This window comes from Lucilia cuprina, chromosome 4 (genome assembly GCF_022045245.1).
Source record: "Lucilia cuprina isolate Lc7/37 chromosome 4, ASM2204524v1, whole genome shotgun sequence".
NCBI lineage: Eukaryota > Metazoa > Arthropoda > Insecta > Diptera > Calliphoridae > Lucilia > Lucilia cuprina.
This window is the reverse complement of record NC_060952.1, coordinates 15,714,769-15,732,238: the sequence shown is the minus strand read 5'-3', so window position 1 is coordinate 15,732,238 and position 17,470 is coordinate 15,714,769. Positions and strand designations below refer to the sequence as shown.

At 27.3% G+C, this 17,470-nt stretch overlaps 2 protein-coding genes across 2 annotated transcripts in view; one reads left to right on the top strand and one right to left on the bottom strand.

Moving 5' to 3' along the window:
- LOC111690758 (cadherin-89D) overlaps positions 1-17,470 on the top strand; it is a 104,875-nt gene that overhangs the window by 65,074 nt on the left and 22,331 nt on the right. The window contains exons 15-16 of the mRNA XM_046949349.1: positions 23-240; positions 309-416. Of these exons, the coding sequence (XP_046805305.1) occupies positions 23-240; positions 309-416 (326 nt within the window). The remainder of the gene's footprint in view (positions 1-22; positions 241-308; positions 417-17,470) is intronic.
- LOC111690750 (fatty acyl-CoA reductase wat-like) lies at positions 6,861-17,461 on the bottom strand. Its single transcript, XM_023453303.2, has 8 exons — positions 17,028-17,461; positions 13,362-13,474; positions 12,773-13,024; positions 8,342-8,603; positions 8,068-8,269; positions 7,762-8,004; positions 7,443-7,700; positions 6,861-7,048 (listed from the first exon to the last, which is right to left on the bottom strand). Exons 1-8 carry the CDS (start codon positions 17,116-17,118, stop codon positions 6,955-6,957), a joined length of 1,515 nt encoding a protein of 504 aa, XP_023309071.2. The 5' UTR covers positions 17,119-17,461; the 3' UTR covers positions 6,861-6,954.

The window sequence follows — 17,470 nt, the reverse complement described above, 5'->3', positions numbered from 1 at the left end:
AATCAAATTTAATACATTTCAGTTGCAATTTAGATAAACTCACGATATTTGATGCTGAATCCGCCAATATGAATGCTGTTATTGATGTTTTATGCGGTTTACTTACCACCACACGCCATATCCTTAGTACTGGTCCCGATTTATTAATTGAATTTAATGCCAGTTCGAATATAACATCCAAAGGTTTTAGAGGAAAATTTAAATTTATACAAAATGATATAGTCAATAGTATAGCAACAGGTAGGCTTAAGCATAATTGGTGTATATCGTTAATAAATCTGTAAATTATTTTTAAAATATATTCATAGATTCACCAATTGTTGGAGAAATTCATACATCATTAAAGAAACCAAATAACAATATTTTGGCGTTTAATATGATGGAAAATTCTAAACTTTCGAAAGGATTTAAGGAGGGTAAGTCAGAAATATATAATTTCTTTAAATATATTATAAAAAACATGATTCATTATGGTTGGCTATAGGTTCATTAAAACATGAAATTATGAATAAATAACCGCAATATTTTTCTAATTTTTATTACGTTTTTTTTCAGAAATTTTTTAACATATTTTGATCCAGGGTCTTTGTTTATTAAGATTTTGAAAACTATTAAAACGGTTAAAAATTTCATATTGAATAGATATTAATAATAATCGAGTTACAAAGTAAAATCTGGATCTGTCCATAGTTCATATACATATAAGGTCCACTTTCGAAAATCAACAATTCATTAACTAATATACATATTGGTAAACATTTTGCTCATAATAGATCATACCGGTCCATTTAAAGATCCTTGTGAAAATTGCCTAATCAAAAACATGTAACACATCGGGTTATAAACATCTGCAATTACTCTGATATACAAACCTATTCTGAATAATAAACTAACTGGAAGTTTGTTTCCTAGGTATGGGACAGGGAACCCCGGGGAATAATTGTTTATAATTAACTTGATAAAGTCTACTTTCGAAAAAATTTTAATAATAAATAACTCATGAATTAATAATTATATCAGGATAAATTTCAAGTCGAATATGTTTTCCGGGCCATAATTTCCCATAGTTTGATATAATACAGTTAAAAATTAGAAAATTATTACATATAAACGATCAAAGAAGTTTATTTCAGATCTTCCTCCGAAAATTAATGACTATTACTAAACGATTTCAGAACAAAGACACGGACGCAGTGTCAGTGTCGTCATTGAGACCCAACTCTTAAGCTTTCAAAATTAATAAAAACTTACATTAAAAAGTATTGAGTTAAATAGCTAAATAAGACGCATTTTACTACTTTAGTAAGTACTTACAACTAGGTAGTAAAAAAGGAAAAAAACACAAATCACTGAAAACACAAATTAAAATTTTACTTGTAGTTTCAACATTACAATCTACATACTCGCCTCTTTAGGGTCCAGTGTAAAGCAAAAAAAAAAAAATATTTTTTTATGTTATCAACTATCGAGACAAAATGTTAACTAACTTTCGCTTAAATATTTAAACATGCAACAACTTTTCAACAATTTAATCTACATTTATTCTTAATTTTAACAAGATTAACGACAACAACAACAAAAAAACACATTCAATTGAAAAACTAACCACAACATAATATTATAAATGATTTCATTTTATATACTCTTAAATACAAATTATTGTAAGTCTATTAAAAATAAATATAGTTTGTCTCTTTATTAACAAAGACTTTATAGTTGATATTTGGCCTTAATTTTAAACGGATACGGAAATGAACCTAAGCTACGGAAGTGGTTGTAGCAGTAGTACTAGTAGGAATAGTAGTTGTGATTATGTTAGTAAGTGTTGTTTTTTTTTGTGTTATTTTGCCTTAAATACAGTTAGGCTACAGACACATATGGATATTAGGAAGGCGTGCAACTGTTAGGAAATTGTTTGGAAATTATTTTTTATGCCTTTGAAAAGTTTTTAAAATATATATAAAAAATTTGCTTCTTGGTATTTGATTTAGCTTTTTTTTGAAATTTCATTATTTGTTGTTGATTTTATACAAATAGACTCATCCTAATGTAATTATGTAAATTCTGTATGTATTGGTGTGTATTGTTTCATGTTTGGCTGACTACATGTCTACTTTTACACTCACACGTTTTGTTTAACAGCATTTCATATCCTTCACCAGAGTGTTAGGGCTGTAATATAAGTTTGCCATTCCATTTGCAATTGTCATAATATGCATTTGTGATTCTTATTTCCTATCATCAGGACATTCTTATCTGCGAGGTTTTTATATCTAATATTTTAGCAAATTAAATATAGTAAAATTATTTGTTTTGTACCGAAACACTTAAACTATCTAGCATTAATATCGGAACTCTATTCAAATTTTACATCATGTTTAAATAATGAATATCGAGTCGGGTTCCAAATATTTCTATTATAAGCTATCATATATTCGGCTATATCCATCTGTAATTTCTTATTTGTTTTTGTATTCTCACTTTATAGAGTCCTGTTGTTTTTATACTTCTTTAACATTTTTCTTATTCTTGTTGCTGTTGCTGCTCTTTTTGTGAATTGTTTTTATTTATTTTCGCTTTTATACTCTGTACTACACTTAATTCTATGAATGAGTTTCTTCTTTTATAGTATTTTTAATACTTTTTATTATTATCTATACTCTCACAAGATTAGCACAATGGTCCTGTATAAATATTGACATTATTTTTGAAGAAATTAATACAAATTATAAACCATCAAGTTTTAAACACATTTGTATAAAATATTACTCACCCAAAAAGAAATCGATATTTTTGGTAACCATATGAGTGATTTCCTGTCTAGTGACTTAATTTTTTAAACCAGTGTCTTCCGGTCACCAATGTATTGCTATTGGATAGTAGTTTAGACACGAATTTTCAACAAGATTGGTCAAGAACTCTGTGAGTTATAATGGAACATTTTTACTACAAAATATAATGTTAACCTTTCTCAAAATCATAAAAGTGCTGATAAGAATTTTGGTTCAAATTGGCATCTTCAATCCCCAATTTAAGTCCACAATTTTGTCGAAATACTGTTATTAGAAATTGTTACTTAAGCCAGCTTTACACGATCACACAAGTAATATGATCTGTCAAAATTTTGAGTAGAAGAGTACGAATGTAATGAAACCATCACACATTGATAGAGAATACGGATGGAAAATTTGACTAAAATTAAAAATAGTTAAATCTTTAAATATCAAATATATTGCAGTCAACCACTTAATTACTTTAAAAGTATGTACGCTTTCCATAGTGCAATGGTACAGAACAAATTTTGCATGAGTTTTTAAACATTTTGTTTTCCGAAAAAAGAGGAACTAAAATGTAAAAGAAGTTGAAGAAATTATACAGATGATGTTGGTAATGATTACGATGAAGAAGAACATAATGATGTTGATGATGTTACTAGCATCATGTACTTCATATAAAATAGTTTAAACGCCAACTGTGTTTTTCAGTTTCTATTGGTTTGTCTCGGGAAACGCATCGCTAAGCAATAACATAAAATAAAGAAATTAAAAAACACTTAAACTTATATGTTCTTGTTATAAAATAAAACTTTTTAAAATTTGAATTTTATGCAAAATTTTCTACATATTTTTAATATTGTGAAACATATTCTTAACATACTTTATAAGTGTTTGAATATATTTATTATTTTTTTTTTTTTTTTTTTTTTTTGAAAAGTGCGCCAAAATATAAATTTCAAACTAAAGATGTTGGCATCTTTTATGTTTGTTATTATATTGTTTACTTCTGCATGCTGTTTATTATGCTGTCCCAAAGCTCAAAGTTCATCTTCATCATCGTCATCCCCATTGCTTGCAACTTTATCATCTACATACTCGTCGTATAGTGCTGTGGAGGATGTTACACAGAATCCTTTATGTTTATTTACAAACATTTTTACCATACAAAATAATACTGTTAAAGTTATAAATTCATCTAATAATCGTAAGTTTCCCGTTAGTGTTTTAATTTTAAAATATGAAAATGGTTGTATTTCACGTTGACTCTAATGAAGTGTTATTTTTCATTCATCTTTTAAGAGACTAAAAACTCAACTACTATAATTGAAATATCAGATTATATACCGGCCACTAGTTAATTAATACAAATTATAACAAATTATCATTAAAAATTACAAAAATTTTCTTTAACGAATATAGGACCAAACTCGTCGAAAATATTTTTAAAATTTGAAATGTGTAGGTCAAACTTTTTCCGAAATTATTACTTATTTACGATTTTTTTATAATTGTTTAGGAAACAAATCTATTATTAAACTAGTAAGAAATTACAGTCGGACGAGGCCGAACCATATAATACCCTACACCTGTTACAAAAATAAAATGTGATTTAGTTTTCATAATAAAGTATTTAAGTTCAATTGCACCTCAGATATACTTAAGCTATTTATTGTTGAGAAAAATTGTGGACATTTAAGTCGAATTTTAAAGGGGGCTTTTTGTAGGGGCCCTATACTTATAAAGTTCATAACGTTCATCAAGGCTAGTATGGAACTTGGTTTTGCAGCTTTTTGTCGAGATACGAGTTATGTTAAACATAATTATGAACTTGAAAGCCCTATTCGGGCGTTCAGTTATATGGGGACTAGGGGATAATCTTAACCATTTTCAATAGGCTTCGTTCCTAGGACAATTGAAGATCATGTGCCAAATTTAATTAAATTATCTTCAAAATTGCGACCTTCAAAATTGCGACCTGTTTGATTACAAGGTTTACATGGACGGACGGACATAGCAGAATCGACTCAGAAAACGATTCTGAGCAGATTGGTATACTTTAAGGGTGGTGTGGGACCAATATAATTGTGCGTTACAAACATCAGCACAAACACAATATCCCCTTCCCACTAAAGTGGCGCAGGGTATAAAAAACGTAATGGCTTACAACGTCACAACGCCGTAAGCCATTAGTAAAGTATTTTTTCACACATCAATTATTTTACATGCATACATAAACATGTGTATTTGTTCATATTATTTCATAAGATCCAATTAATTTAAATCAATTATCATTTAAAATATTCAATAACAATGTTACTCAATTAAAAAGTATTCATAGAAATCCAAAGTGCATATTAAGTTTGTTCTAATGGAACTACTAACGAGATTGTTTAACTCATATCGAACATTAAAAGCCATGTAATAAAGTGCAAACGCTAAGTTGCATAAGGAATAGTTACCCAGGAAAAACTTACATCGAAAATAATTAAGCTTTCTGCCTAAAACAAAGCTCGCTTACAAATCGATCGCCTGTAATAATAGAGTTTAGTAAGTAGTTTTGTTTTAGGAAAAAATTGACTACGATGATACGTCCAATTCTAGAAAGTATCATTTCTTTCAAGTAAGGCAGACTCACTGAAAGTGCAAGTTGCTGGGAAGTAGTCAAAATGTCTAATCTATACCAGATTTAACAAAATACTCAAAAAAGTTTACTTTTTTAAATAGTATTAAACTTATTGAGTTTTTAATTTGCTAAATATCTTCATTGATCATTAGAGATAAACGTGTTGTAGTGTTGATTGACTAGACGTTGAATAAGAATATAATTGAATAAATTACATTGTTTGTAGAATTTTAATGTCGAATTAATGCAAAAATTAGTAAGAAAAAAAGTTATAGACGTAACTACTCAAGCTTATGGTGAAAGATTAATCTGTGTAATAAATTACAATTATTAGGAACAGAGTAAGAGGTTTACAAATAATAACCCAGCAAAAACTCGGTAATGGGTAGTACTTCCCTAACCACTTACTTTTCAATGACTACTACTTCCCGTCAGCATTACTTAGAAGTACTCTAGTAATGACTTTCTTGTAATCTGATATAGAAGTACTTTATTTTCGGCTTTGTAATTTTGTTGGCACATTTTATTCAATTGCGTGTTAGAAATTGTGTTTCACAAAAAAGAAAACAAAATTAGTTTTGTATGTGAAAACCATTATTTGACGCGCAATAAAATAGCTAAGCATTGGTGCAGTGAGTAGAACATTTGACTGACAAACCGAAGTCCCTGGTTCGTATTCTAGCTGGCTCTTTTTATTATTAAAAATAAAACAACTTACTCAACAACTGTTTTGTAAGACAAATTGCAAGTACTTCTTTAACTCCCTATTTGTAAGCGAGCGTAGAAGTACTTGCCTCCAATGACATCACCGTGTTAAAATAATGACTCAAATTGCTAATAAAGAAGTAGTGCAAAGAGGTTTTATTAGCTTTTTAACTCATTACTTTTCAATGTAAGTTTTTCCTGGGAACATACTTATTAATTAAAATAGTAGTTCAATGGCAATAAATGCTATTGTTTTCAAAAGAACGCACAATTATTTAAAAATTTCCGACAAAACTTTTAGTTTTAATAATTTTTAAGGCAAGATTAAAAAGGTTGAAAATAATGAAAATATTTTTGAAATAACATAAATTTTCAATGTATTTGTTAGTTTCCTACGTTAAATTTGTAAACTTTTTATAACATTTATAAATCTTTGTCTCTGATCCTTTTAATTCTACAAAACAATTATACGACACATATTTTGAATTTGAACAGACAACGAGATCGATTAAAGATGTCCGGATGTATCTTTAAATAGCTATCTTTTGAATCCTAATTTTTAATAATTCTATCAAACATAATATACTGTTTAAAAACAGTAAAATTAGTCCCTCTATATGAGGTATATATAATCAATTATATATAATATGACTTCGGTCAAATCTATTCTGCTTCTCTCCATTATCTAAAGTATAATTTCTGAAACATAAATCTATTATGTAACATTCTAAATTTAATCAATTAGATTATTCTTCTAAACCATGATAATGATTTTTTATTATAAAAACCCTTAAAAATAAAATAAACCTAATATTTTAACACATACATTTTAAAAACTAATTACTTAAACTATGAAAGAAAAATTAATTTCAATATAATCCATAACAGCCACAGAACTCCGACACATACTAAAGTCTGAACAGTACAATGAGCAAAATACAATCTGAAATAAAAAAAATATTTAAGATATTATAATTATAAATAGTAAGTTAATAAAAGTGGTGGTTATTACAGAAATGAGTTACCCAGCAAAAACTTACATTGGAAAGTTAGGGATTAAAATGCAAAAATTAAATAACATACTTATATTTTATATCATTATTTGAACACGGTGATTACATTGAGCAAAATAACGAGTGAAGTAAAAAGTTTTGTTTTTGAGAAGAAAAATAGCCCACTGGTCCTAAGTAATGCAGGCGATATTAAGTAGTCTTGAAAAGTAATTTCTTAAAAGTACTCTTACTTTTCAATGTATGTTTTTGATGGGTCTACCCTTAGTGATATTCATTGAACTATTTTTTTAGTTTTTTTTTTTCGTTAATTTCCATAAAACTTACCTCCTTAATAATTTTTTAGCCTTGGGTATAGTATCGGGTTCATCTTTGGCCAAAAATTTTCTTAAACCAAATAAACTATTATAAAAGTAATTACTCCAATTTAAGGAGCGCATATCAAATTTAAATAGTTTTTGATCATCAACACTCATAGATTTCCACAATTGTTTCGCATTCGTTGTATCGAATGTAAACTCATTGTCTAGAAAATAACGCAGCAAACCACATTGCATATGAATCTTTTTATAAGCTTTAGTCATTCTAAAAATATAAAAAAAGAATCAAAAATATGCCTTTCAAAACTTTAGTTCATATGACTTACCTCGGTTTTTTGCCTATAATTAATAATAAAAAATCTATTATATAACCGGGCACCGTATGATAGACAAAACATAAAAATTTGTAATACCATACATTACTGGCAAATATCAGAAATGGATACCAAATCATGGTGGACAAAGGAATTTGGACACCATGCACTTCAACGTATTTCTTATAGGCACCCCATTCTAAAAGATTTGTTTCATCAGGCACCAAGCTATATATAGGAGGATCCTTGGAAGGTCTAAAATTAAAATATAATAATATAGGTTTTTATTTCCATAATATTTTTAAAACTATAACCTACATCTGTTTAACAGCGGTGGCGGTATACCAACCACAGGCTAACATCATATTGGCACAATAATCTACCGGCACTAGACCCGCTTTATTTGTGGGACAGCCATACATTACTCTCAACACACCATAGGCACTGCCATAAAGTACACTCATGGGTCCATATAAATTATCAATCCAACCAGTTAGGGGTTCATCACTAGTGGGTAAAACTAAAATTTAAATACAAATAACATTTTAATTAACCTATTGTGTTACATTTGTTTGCTTAATTTGAACCTTACTTATTCCCGGCCTAAATATACATATAGGCAAGTTATTAGCCTTAGTTAATACTGCTTCTTCGGCCAATGATTTTGTATAGCAATATGTGTTTGGAAACTTTCCCACCAATTCACCTTCCATACGATCCAATGTTTCATCACCTAATACATCTTTGATTTGTAATAATTTATCGCTACTAATGCCCAGGTATTCAGTATAATAGGTTTCGCTGGCATTGAACACTAAACAATTGGCAAATGCTGAAGAGACATGAACGAAGGACTGGAAATAAGTAATACATTTTTTTTAATTATATCTTTTAAATAGTAATGTAATCTATAGGTTTAAGGTCCACATTTTTCCCTTCAAAAAGTCATTTACAATTAATTTTTAATGATGTTTTTTGAGAACGTATCGAATTTCATCAATATCGGTTGAAAGTCGGTTGATATAAATCATTTAACAGGAAATCATTTGAATTCGTTTAAAATCAGTAATTAAATAAAATTTAACAAAAAAAATTTGTTATAAGATATTCTGAAAAGTTCTATCCATAATTGAACAGATACACGGACGCACATTGGTATGGGAATAAAAATAGGGAAATAATTATCTAACTTTTTGTCGATTTTTTTCGAACTAAAGTTTTGAATATGGGACGCAGTCAAGACATCTCGAGTATTTATTAAATATTTTTATATTCCTTTTTCGAGCGCTATAAAAAACATGTAAAGGGGGCAGTTTGTTATATATATATTAACGGACTAAATATTAAGTCTACTTTTCTGAAATGTATACATTGTTTAGCTTAAGAAATTTCTTTAAAAAGGCTTGATGAAGCAAAACTTATAAAATGTATATAAAAATATTTTTTTAACGAAATTTTACAGTTATATAGACCGTAATGTAAACCCTCACAGAAAAAATTATGGGTAGTTTATTTTCAAATAACATGTTTTTCTCTTTCCTCAATTTTTATTTAAACTAATTTTTATTTGTCTTAATTATCTCGTTTTTTTTTTTAACCTGTACACTTAGGTTTTGATTAAATTTTTAATTGATTAAATTAATTTTTTCATGGTTTGAAACAATTTTTCTTTCTTACTTTTTTATTTTAGTTGTTTTAATATACTATTTTGAATTTTTGTGCTACCAAATAAAACAGTTTAATTCATTTGATTAATAAATTAATAAGAATCAATTTTATATTTACAATATATATTTAATTTATATAATTAATGAATTAATCAATATTAAATCTTGTCTTAATTATTGACATTAATTGTTCTGATTAATTCGTTATTTGGAAAAATGTGTTTTTTATTTTTTACAAATTTTGTAATTGATATCATTATTTTGGTTATAGGTACAAAACTTGCTTGATACAATTATTTTGATAATTGAAACATATTTTCAGTTTTTTTCTGTGCCGAATCCTCAATTCTAAAAAAGTTAGTTAGTTAGTTTGAAAGGAGGATGTACATATGTACATCAAATCCGAAGACATACACCTAGGCCTCTATCGGGCCTGTTATGCGCTCCTTAACCAGTGCCTCAGATGGAAATCGAACCAACCACCTCCGGTCTACCAGACTGGAACACTAACCACTAACCTACCGGAGGCCCCAAAATAAGTTTTGAAATTTTACGAAAATGGGATTTTATTAATTTTTTATCTATCTTTTATCTGTACCAAGGGCATGGTTACAAAAAAATTAAGAAGATATAAGGTCATCTACAATTATTTGATATCTACTATAAAATTTGAGACTTTTTGAAATTTTTATAAAAAAAAATGTGACAGGAACCACGTGTTTAGAGAGTGATTCTTTGTCGATTGGAATATTTTCGGAATATTGGTATGCGTTACAAACGCTTAATATCGTCCACGTTTTGGTGATGTAGGGTATAAATATACACTTTAAGTAAATTATTTAAATTATCTAAACGTGTTTCAATAATATTTATTACGATTACCATTTTAATACCTTGTATTAAATACTTATAATGACAAATATTTAAGTTAATACTTAATAAATCAATTCAGTTTAAACGTTATTTTCATAAACAGATGTACAATTGAACGCCTGTTAAACTCATATTTACATAATACATACGTCACTTTATTTGACGCTCTTTTTTCCTTGACCTTAAACAATTAATGTCAATAATGCAGAGAGCGAAAGAGACATTAATTTAAAAGTGATAAAATAAAATTAAAAAGATCGTTTATAAAAAATATGTTAGAACTTTTAATTATCTTGAAATGTAAAAACTTTTCTAGGTTATGGTGACTGGATATGTTGATTTAATTTCAATAATATGTACTTTGGTTTAATACAAGCTAAATTATTTAAATAAATAACAATAATTATAAGTTTTTTCATACTTTCAAGCTTAGAAGCGAAATTGATTTGAACTGTAAACAATTATAAAATGTAGTTAATTTAAAAAACATACATATAGTAGTAAGTAGTAACAATAATAGCAAATTGTGCAATAAACAACTTTTCCAATTTTAAAACTTTACATAATTTTCCTGTACCACTATCAACATATCAGCTGTTAAACGTCCATCTGTTTCTCGTACTATATAGTAAATGTCTGTATGGCGGGTATATATATGCTAGTCCACTGTAGTAAGTAATACGCACACTTGGTTGTTGAAAAATAACCAAGAAAATAATTTGTGAAAAATAACTTGTAAAACTAGCCATAAAAATAAACAATAAATAATGAAAAAAACAACTTAAATGCTAAAAGAAATTGTCTTGTTGAACATTTCGAAAATTAGCTTTTAGTTTTTCTTTTTTTTCATTCAAGTCAAAAAGTATTATTTTGTATTAAAGCATTTTACTACTTTTCTTTACACTCTGTCTCGTTCAAATTGTTTTGGAACAGTTGCATGTTACGTGATATTTTGTTGTCTTATAACCCATCTTAAAAAAACTGGCCAATAGATATCTAAACAAACGTAATTGGTAATATGTATAAAAATACATGTATCTAGTTTCCTGTACTCTATACTGCGTTGGGAGGTATTATCTTATTATTCTAATAATTATTTGTTAACTTCTATTAAAGATTTTTTTTCCGAAATCTAACTAATAAAAAAATACGAATTTTTTTTTATAAATTGGGGATTGAGTCAATCAATAAGAGAGAACTCAATGCCCAAGAGTGATTAAATTTTCCGAAATATGAATTTTCGTAATGAATTTAGCAATTTTGAAGAACTTCAAATTTCGAATTTACATGAAGAATGCGTATTCCGAATTTCATCGAAATCGGAGAGGATTATGTTCAAAATCCTACTTAGCTTCTTCTTTCTATTTAGCTTCTCCATTCTAAATCCGTTGAGAAACTTAATATAAAAAGGTACGAAAAACCGGGTTTTACTTTTATATGTTAAGATTTTGAAGATGTTTTGACAATTTTCAAAAACATATTCTTGTTTTAATCGGAATTACCTTTAAGAAAAATAGTATTTCTTCCTAGGTAATTATTTTTGTCGTATAGTGTTATTGTAGTAAATGACCGATATGTTGAGTCATTTTTTGTACTGTCACACAGTGTTATATAACAAAACGCGATCAAGCCACCCTAGCCCCCATATAAGGACTCTTAAAATTACATTAAAACTAAAGTTTGAGAATACAAAATGATGATAGGATCAAACATTAATGATGATAGTATCAAACATTACATATGCTTACCTAAGGGCACTTCACACGATCACACTTTACGTGCGAAAAGTCTAATGAAAAAGTAAAATGAAATCCCATCCGTATAACAAAAAAGAGAATAAAAGCCGTTTACACGATTGGTACAAAACAATAACAAAGTAAGATGGAAACAGCTGTTTCACTTTTTTGTATGGTTTTACTGATCTAATGTGATCGCACTATTCTACACAAAATTTTGACATATCATATTACATGTGTGATCGTGTAAAGCTGGGTTTACGTCACACCGAAAATTGCGAACACTCTTACTAACTTTTTGTAATAAAGTCCATCACAGGAAAATATTAATTAAACTAACATTTTGTGTTACATAAATTATATAAATTAAATAAATAGCTCTGGTCAGACTTGTTTTAAAAATCCTTAGATATATGCAACATGATCTACACTCACCAGTATTGCATCATTTTCGTGTTTTTTTTTTTTTTTTTTTTTTTTTTGGTTAAATATATTAATCTTTTTTTTTAATTACTTTATTTTACAATTTCCCCATATGTTTGGTTGTATTTTTATTTAAAACATTTTAAACAAAACAAACAAAAAATAGAAGAAAACGCAAAATTAACTATAACAAATGTGTTGTAAAATATGTGTTAATTCTTTGTTATTATTTTTTTTTTTTTTTTTTTGTAAGTTAGTAAATAAGTATAAATAATGTTACTATATTGTAATACACATACATATTAGTTAGTATTAAATACTTACTTTGAGTTTTTTCATTTCTTTGGCTAAATTTATTAATTCCACGGTTGCTTGCACATTTATTTTTGTAGCATTGCTCAGTGGTTCATTAAATCTGACTGTTGCTGCCACATGTACAACAATATCAACATTTTCAATTAACTCTTCACGATCTTCCGCACTTGATATTCCCAAATTTGGCAGTGTACAATCGCCAGCAATAGGTTTAATATATTTCATTGGATTCGGTTTGATGGTGCACAATTTTTCAAAAAGCTATAAAAGAAAAAATTTAAGTTTTTATTTTTAATTGTTATTGCTAATGAAATGGTTTATATAGTGTTTGTAATTTCTTTGGTTTTATTGTCTTTATTGCTGTGATCACAATTGTTAATAACCTAAGTCAGTTGAAGAATGTATTATGTTATATACATAAGTATACTATACTACCATGTATACCAACATATGACAGCTGTATTTGTTGCTACATGTTCTCAAAGGATATTTGTTAAGTTAGTCACTTTTTGCTTGTGACCACAGTGTATTTGTTGCTTTTCATTATACATAGTTGTTTTTCGTATATAATATCTATATATATTTCGTTTTTACTTACTGGATCTTTTAGGATTTTACTAAAACGTTCTTTGATATCCACGCCTGCCTTAGGTCGTGTTAAAACGTAGACTTTAGCTACATCTGTAGAACGTAAAAGTTTTTCAATAAACACTGAAATTAAAAGAAATGTTAACTAATTAAGATTACATTACTATTAGACATGTTTAATTGTCGATTCTTCAAAGATAAGAACTAGAATTCTAGTTCTGAGCTATTAAGTAAGGAGCATATCTTTCTATAAAAATTAGAGTACCAATTTTTAGTGTTCTAGTCTGGTAGATCCGAGGTAGTGGGTTCGATTTCCACCTGCTGCACTGGTTTAGGAGCTTGATAGAGGCTTCATGTATTTTATGTATATACATCCTCCTTTTAAACTTACCGCTGATCGGTAAGAAATATTGACCTAACCTTGTTAATGTTTTATTTCCTTATTTGTTTTTCATAAATCGCATGGAAATTTACTAAAAATATTAAAATTTTTAAAAGTTTGAAATTGAAACTTTGAAACTTTCGTCTCAAGGTTTAACAGTACCCTAAAACAGACTTTAGTACATGTAATATGTTTTTTTTGGAAATATCCATCAAGTGTTTTGTAACACTACATAATCTGACGAACTTGTAATAACTTTTACAGTTGTGTGTGTTTGTTTATTGGAACGATAATTGCATTCATATTTATATTATTAGCTGTTTAAATCCAAATCGGCCCCCTGTTAGTCCTATTGCCCTAAAATTTAGCAGAATTAATTTTTATAGTTTTTTTTATAGAATTCAGTATTTCGGATACAAGTAAATAGTAATGAGAACTAAAAGTCCAATATGTGAAGAATTGGTAATTGATACTGCTTTTTTATTTCCAATGTTGAGTTATTATCAGGGAAACTAAAACATGGAAATGCATGTTTTCTGTGGTGAGTCGAATAAAATCTTTAGAACAAATTTTTGGTTTCCCTGGTTAATATTCATTAGTTATTCCGAAATTTTGCTTATATCTTCATTATTTATAGATTGATTTTGCTGATTTTAAATAGCAAACTTCTTGAAAATTTTTCTAAAAGCATTATTGAAGATTTAAATCCCGATAATATTGTCTTCGGTTTTTACACAGAGGGAAAAAGTAATATACATATGTGGTACCAAACTTGGTAAGCTCACAATTGACAACGAATTGGTTGTTCAACATACATATGTACTTTTAAAACTTAATCCACTCCCCTATATATAAGAATCGTGAATGTTGGGTTGGCAGAGGTTACTTTATAGAATAGCAAAATAATTTCGTGAAATTGGAAATTTTATCCAAGAATTTGTGAGCAGTATCTGATGTGAATGATAAAAAGACGTTATGTGGGTAAATACGGTCCATTAGCCATTACTATTAGACAACCAAATGGAAAACTATTAGGTTTTTTCTTATTATAAGGTAAAATGTATTTCTCAGACAATTTAAATAATTTTTTTACTATACACATTTTCGTAATTATTTAATTATCTTAATGTATTACATCATTTTTGTAACGATAGCAATTAAATGAAATGTCGCGTACTTAACAATTAATTGAGAAATCTTATTAGAATAATCTTATTTCAGAAAATAAATGTATATTTTTCTAAACAGTTTACTACTCTAATTAAACTGTATTTATGAATGTTATTCCTAAAATTATTGTTTAACTTGAACTCGTCTAACTCATGTACACAGAGGTATATATTTATTAACAAATAATTAAAATTTAATTGTTTATAGGGTTTTTTATAATTGATTTGTTTTAAATAACTTAAAGAAAGGCCAACAAGTAAATCAAATGTTTTAAACGGAAAAGTTTAATTTTATTTACAGTATGGAATTTTTTGTATGAATTTTTATATTATTTTACGTCATTATTGTTTTGATTCAAAACTTTTAAATGTTGTTTATATCTTATTGGAAGTCTGTAGTACAATTTTTTTCTGTTATTTTTAGAAATTGAAAGCTAGGTGTATAACCAGCTTCTTGGGTATTTTTATAAATGGAATTTTTTTATAAATTATGACGTACACATTTATAACAATATAAATTTTGTTATTGTTAACAATTGTTTTTTAATTGACAATTGGTTGTAACTTTATCCTTTTGACTTTTGAATTTTTTTTCTAAGTAAACTTTCCCCAAAACTCTTAAAAACACTTCCAAATATTGATCGTAAAAAGATAAAGTATATATAATCTGAACTGTAACGCATGAAAGCGCTCAAATGTTAAAACGTCAAAATTCCCTTTAAAAAATGACGTTACATTCATTATTTATCTAATTTGAATGAAATTAGACATTCAAGTATGACAGAAATCTCAAATCTATAAAATTCTAAAGAATCCCAGCAAAAACCTGACAATGACTTCCAATTGTAACCACTTACATTTTCATATACTTTTCATATACACATATACAGCTTTCATATCATCTGCAAAATCTGATGAATGAATAAGGAAGTATGTGTTCAATAAAGATTATTAATAAGACGTTACTAAAGTACTTCTTTGTAATCAAAGTTCTTAAGATTTAATTAAATCGATTGTTAACTAAATAATATTATACAGCGATTTCATAAAAATTTTCCAATATTTCGTAGTTTCAACCTCACCATTTACGGGATAACATTTTTCGATTTTATTAAAACCTCAGACAGAAATTTTATATTCTATGAAATGCATAGTAGCTATAGCTAACTTTTAAAATAGTACCAACAATTATTTTTCGAAATCCCCAAAATTCAAATCATAGTTACCCATTGCTGTGGGAGATATCCCAGCAAAAAAATAAAAGCAAAAAAGAGGTAGAATTAACTCCCTGGAAGTACTGAAAAAGACCTAAAGAAGTGATGATTTTAACATAGGCTTGTTATAGGAGGGATATTCTTTTTATTTGATTCGAAATTCATTACATCTGAACTCATTCTCTGAAGTTATTAGGAAGTGATATTGTAATATTATAGAATATTACTAATTTAACATAAATAATATTAATATAAATAAATAAATTAAATGCATTTATCAATAAATGTTATTCTTTTGGAAGTACTTCGTGTTATTCATGTTGCTGGTATTGACCTAATTTTTTTACTATTTGTTGCTAAAAATCAATACACATAAATTTAGAACAGTTGCGTCACCAGTTGTTCGTGATCCTAACGCCCTAAACATAAAGTATAAGTCAAGAAGCAGAGATGGCTAATATTCCCAGCTTTTGTGAAATAGCAGAATTAATTTGAAATCAGTGCATTTTGCAAATTTCATCATTAAATATTTCTCTCCTACGTTTGACCTTTCAAACTTGATATTTTTTTTAAACATGTTCGTCATTATTATTAAAATGTATTTATTTTGACAATTATATTTTCTTAGTAAATACTAATTATTATTTTTTTAACTAAATCTTTATTTACTTATTTAAATTTGATTGTGTTTATTTTAATTGTAGTCATTGATTCGTTTAGAATTATTACGATGTTTTAAATAACCAGAAAAAAAAACAATTATAATTGTTTTATTTTTTTTTTTATCTAATATACATATTTATTATAATTTTTTTTTTTGTTAAAACACATTTCAAGATTATTTTATTTTCGTTGCAAAATTCTTAATTAGTTTTTTGTTAGCACATTTTTTTGGCTTAATTCCAACACACCTTTTCCTAAAAATCCGGTACCGCCTGTCAAAAATACAACTTTATTTTTATAAAAATTTTGTATATTAGTTTCCATTTGTTTAGTTTCCATTTTTAGATTATTTATTCTTGTTTAGTTTTTATTTTTTATTTATTTCAAAGACTTAAACAAGTGCAGCTTTAACTAAAATTTTATTAATGTAAATCAAATAATATAAATTGCAAAAATTTCAACTATTTCCGTAAAAAGCGCACGCGCGTTGTTATAACGAATAAAATCACACTGACTGCTGTAACACGTAAGAAGAAATGAACACAGACAGTTCCGCTTCACTTTAAATCACAAATAAAATCCCAATGTTCGCTGATAAAGGCTTTTATATGCAAAAAATGCATTAAAATATTATACACTGTTGTAATGTATTACGTGTGTGTATGTAGAAAAGTGTATTAGAAATGTTTGA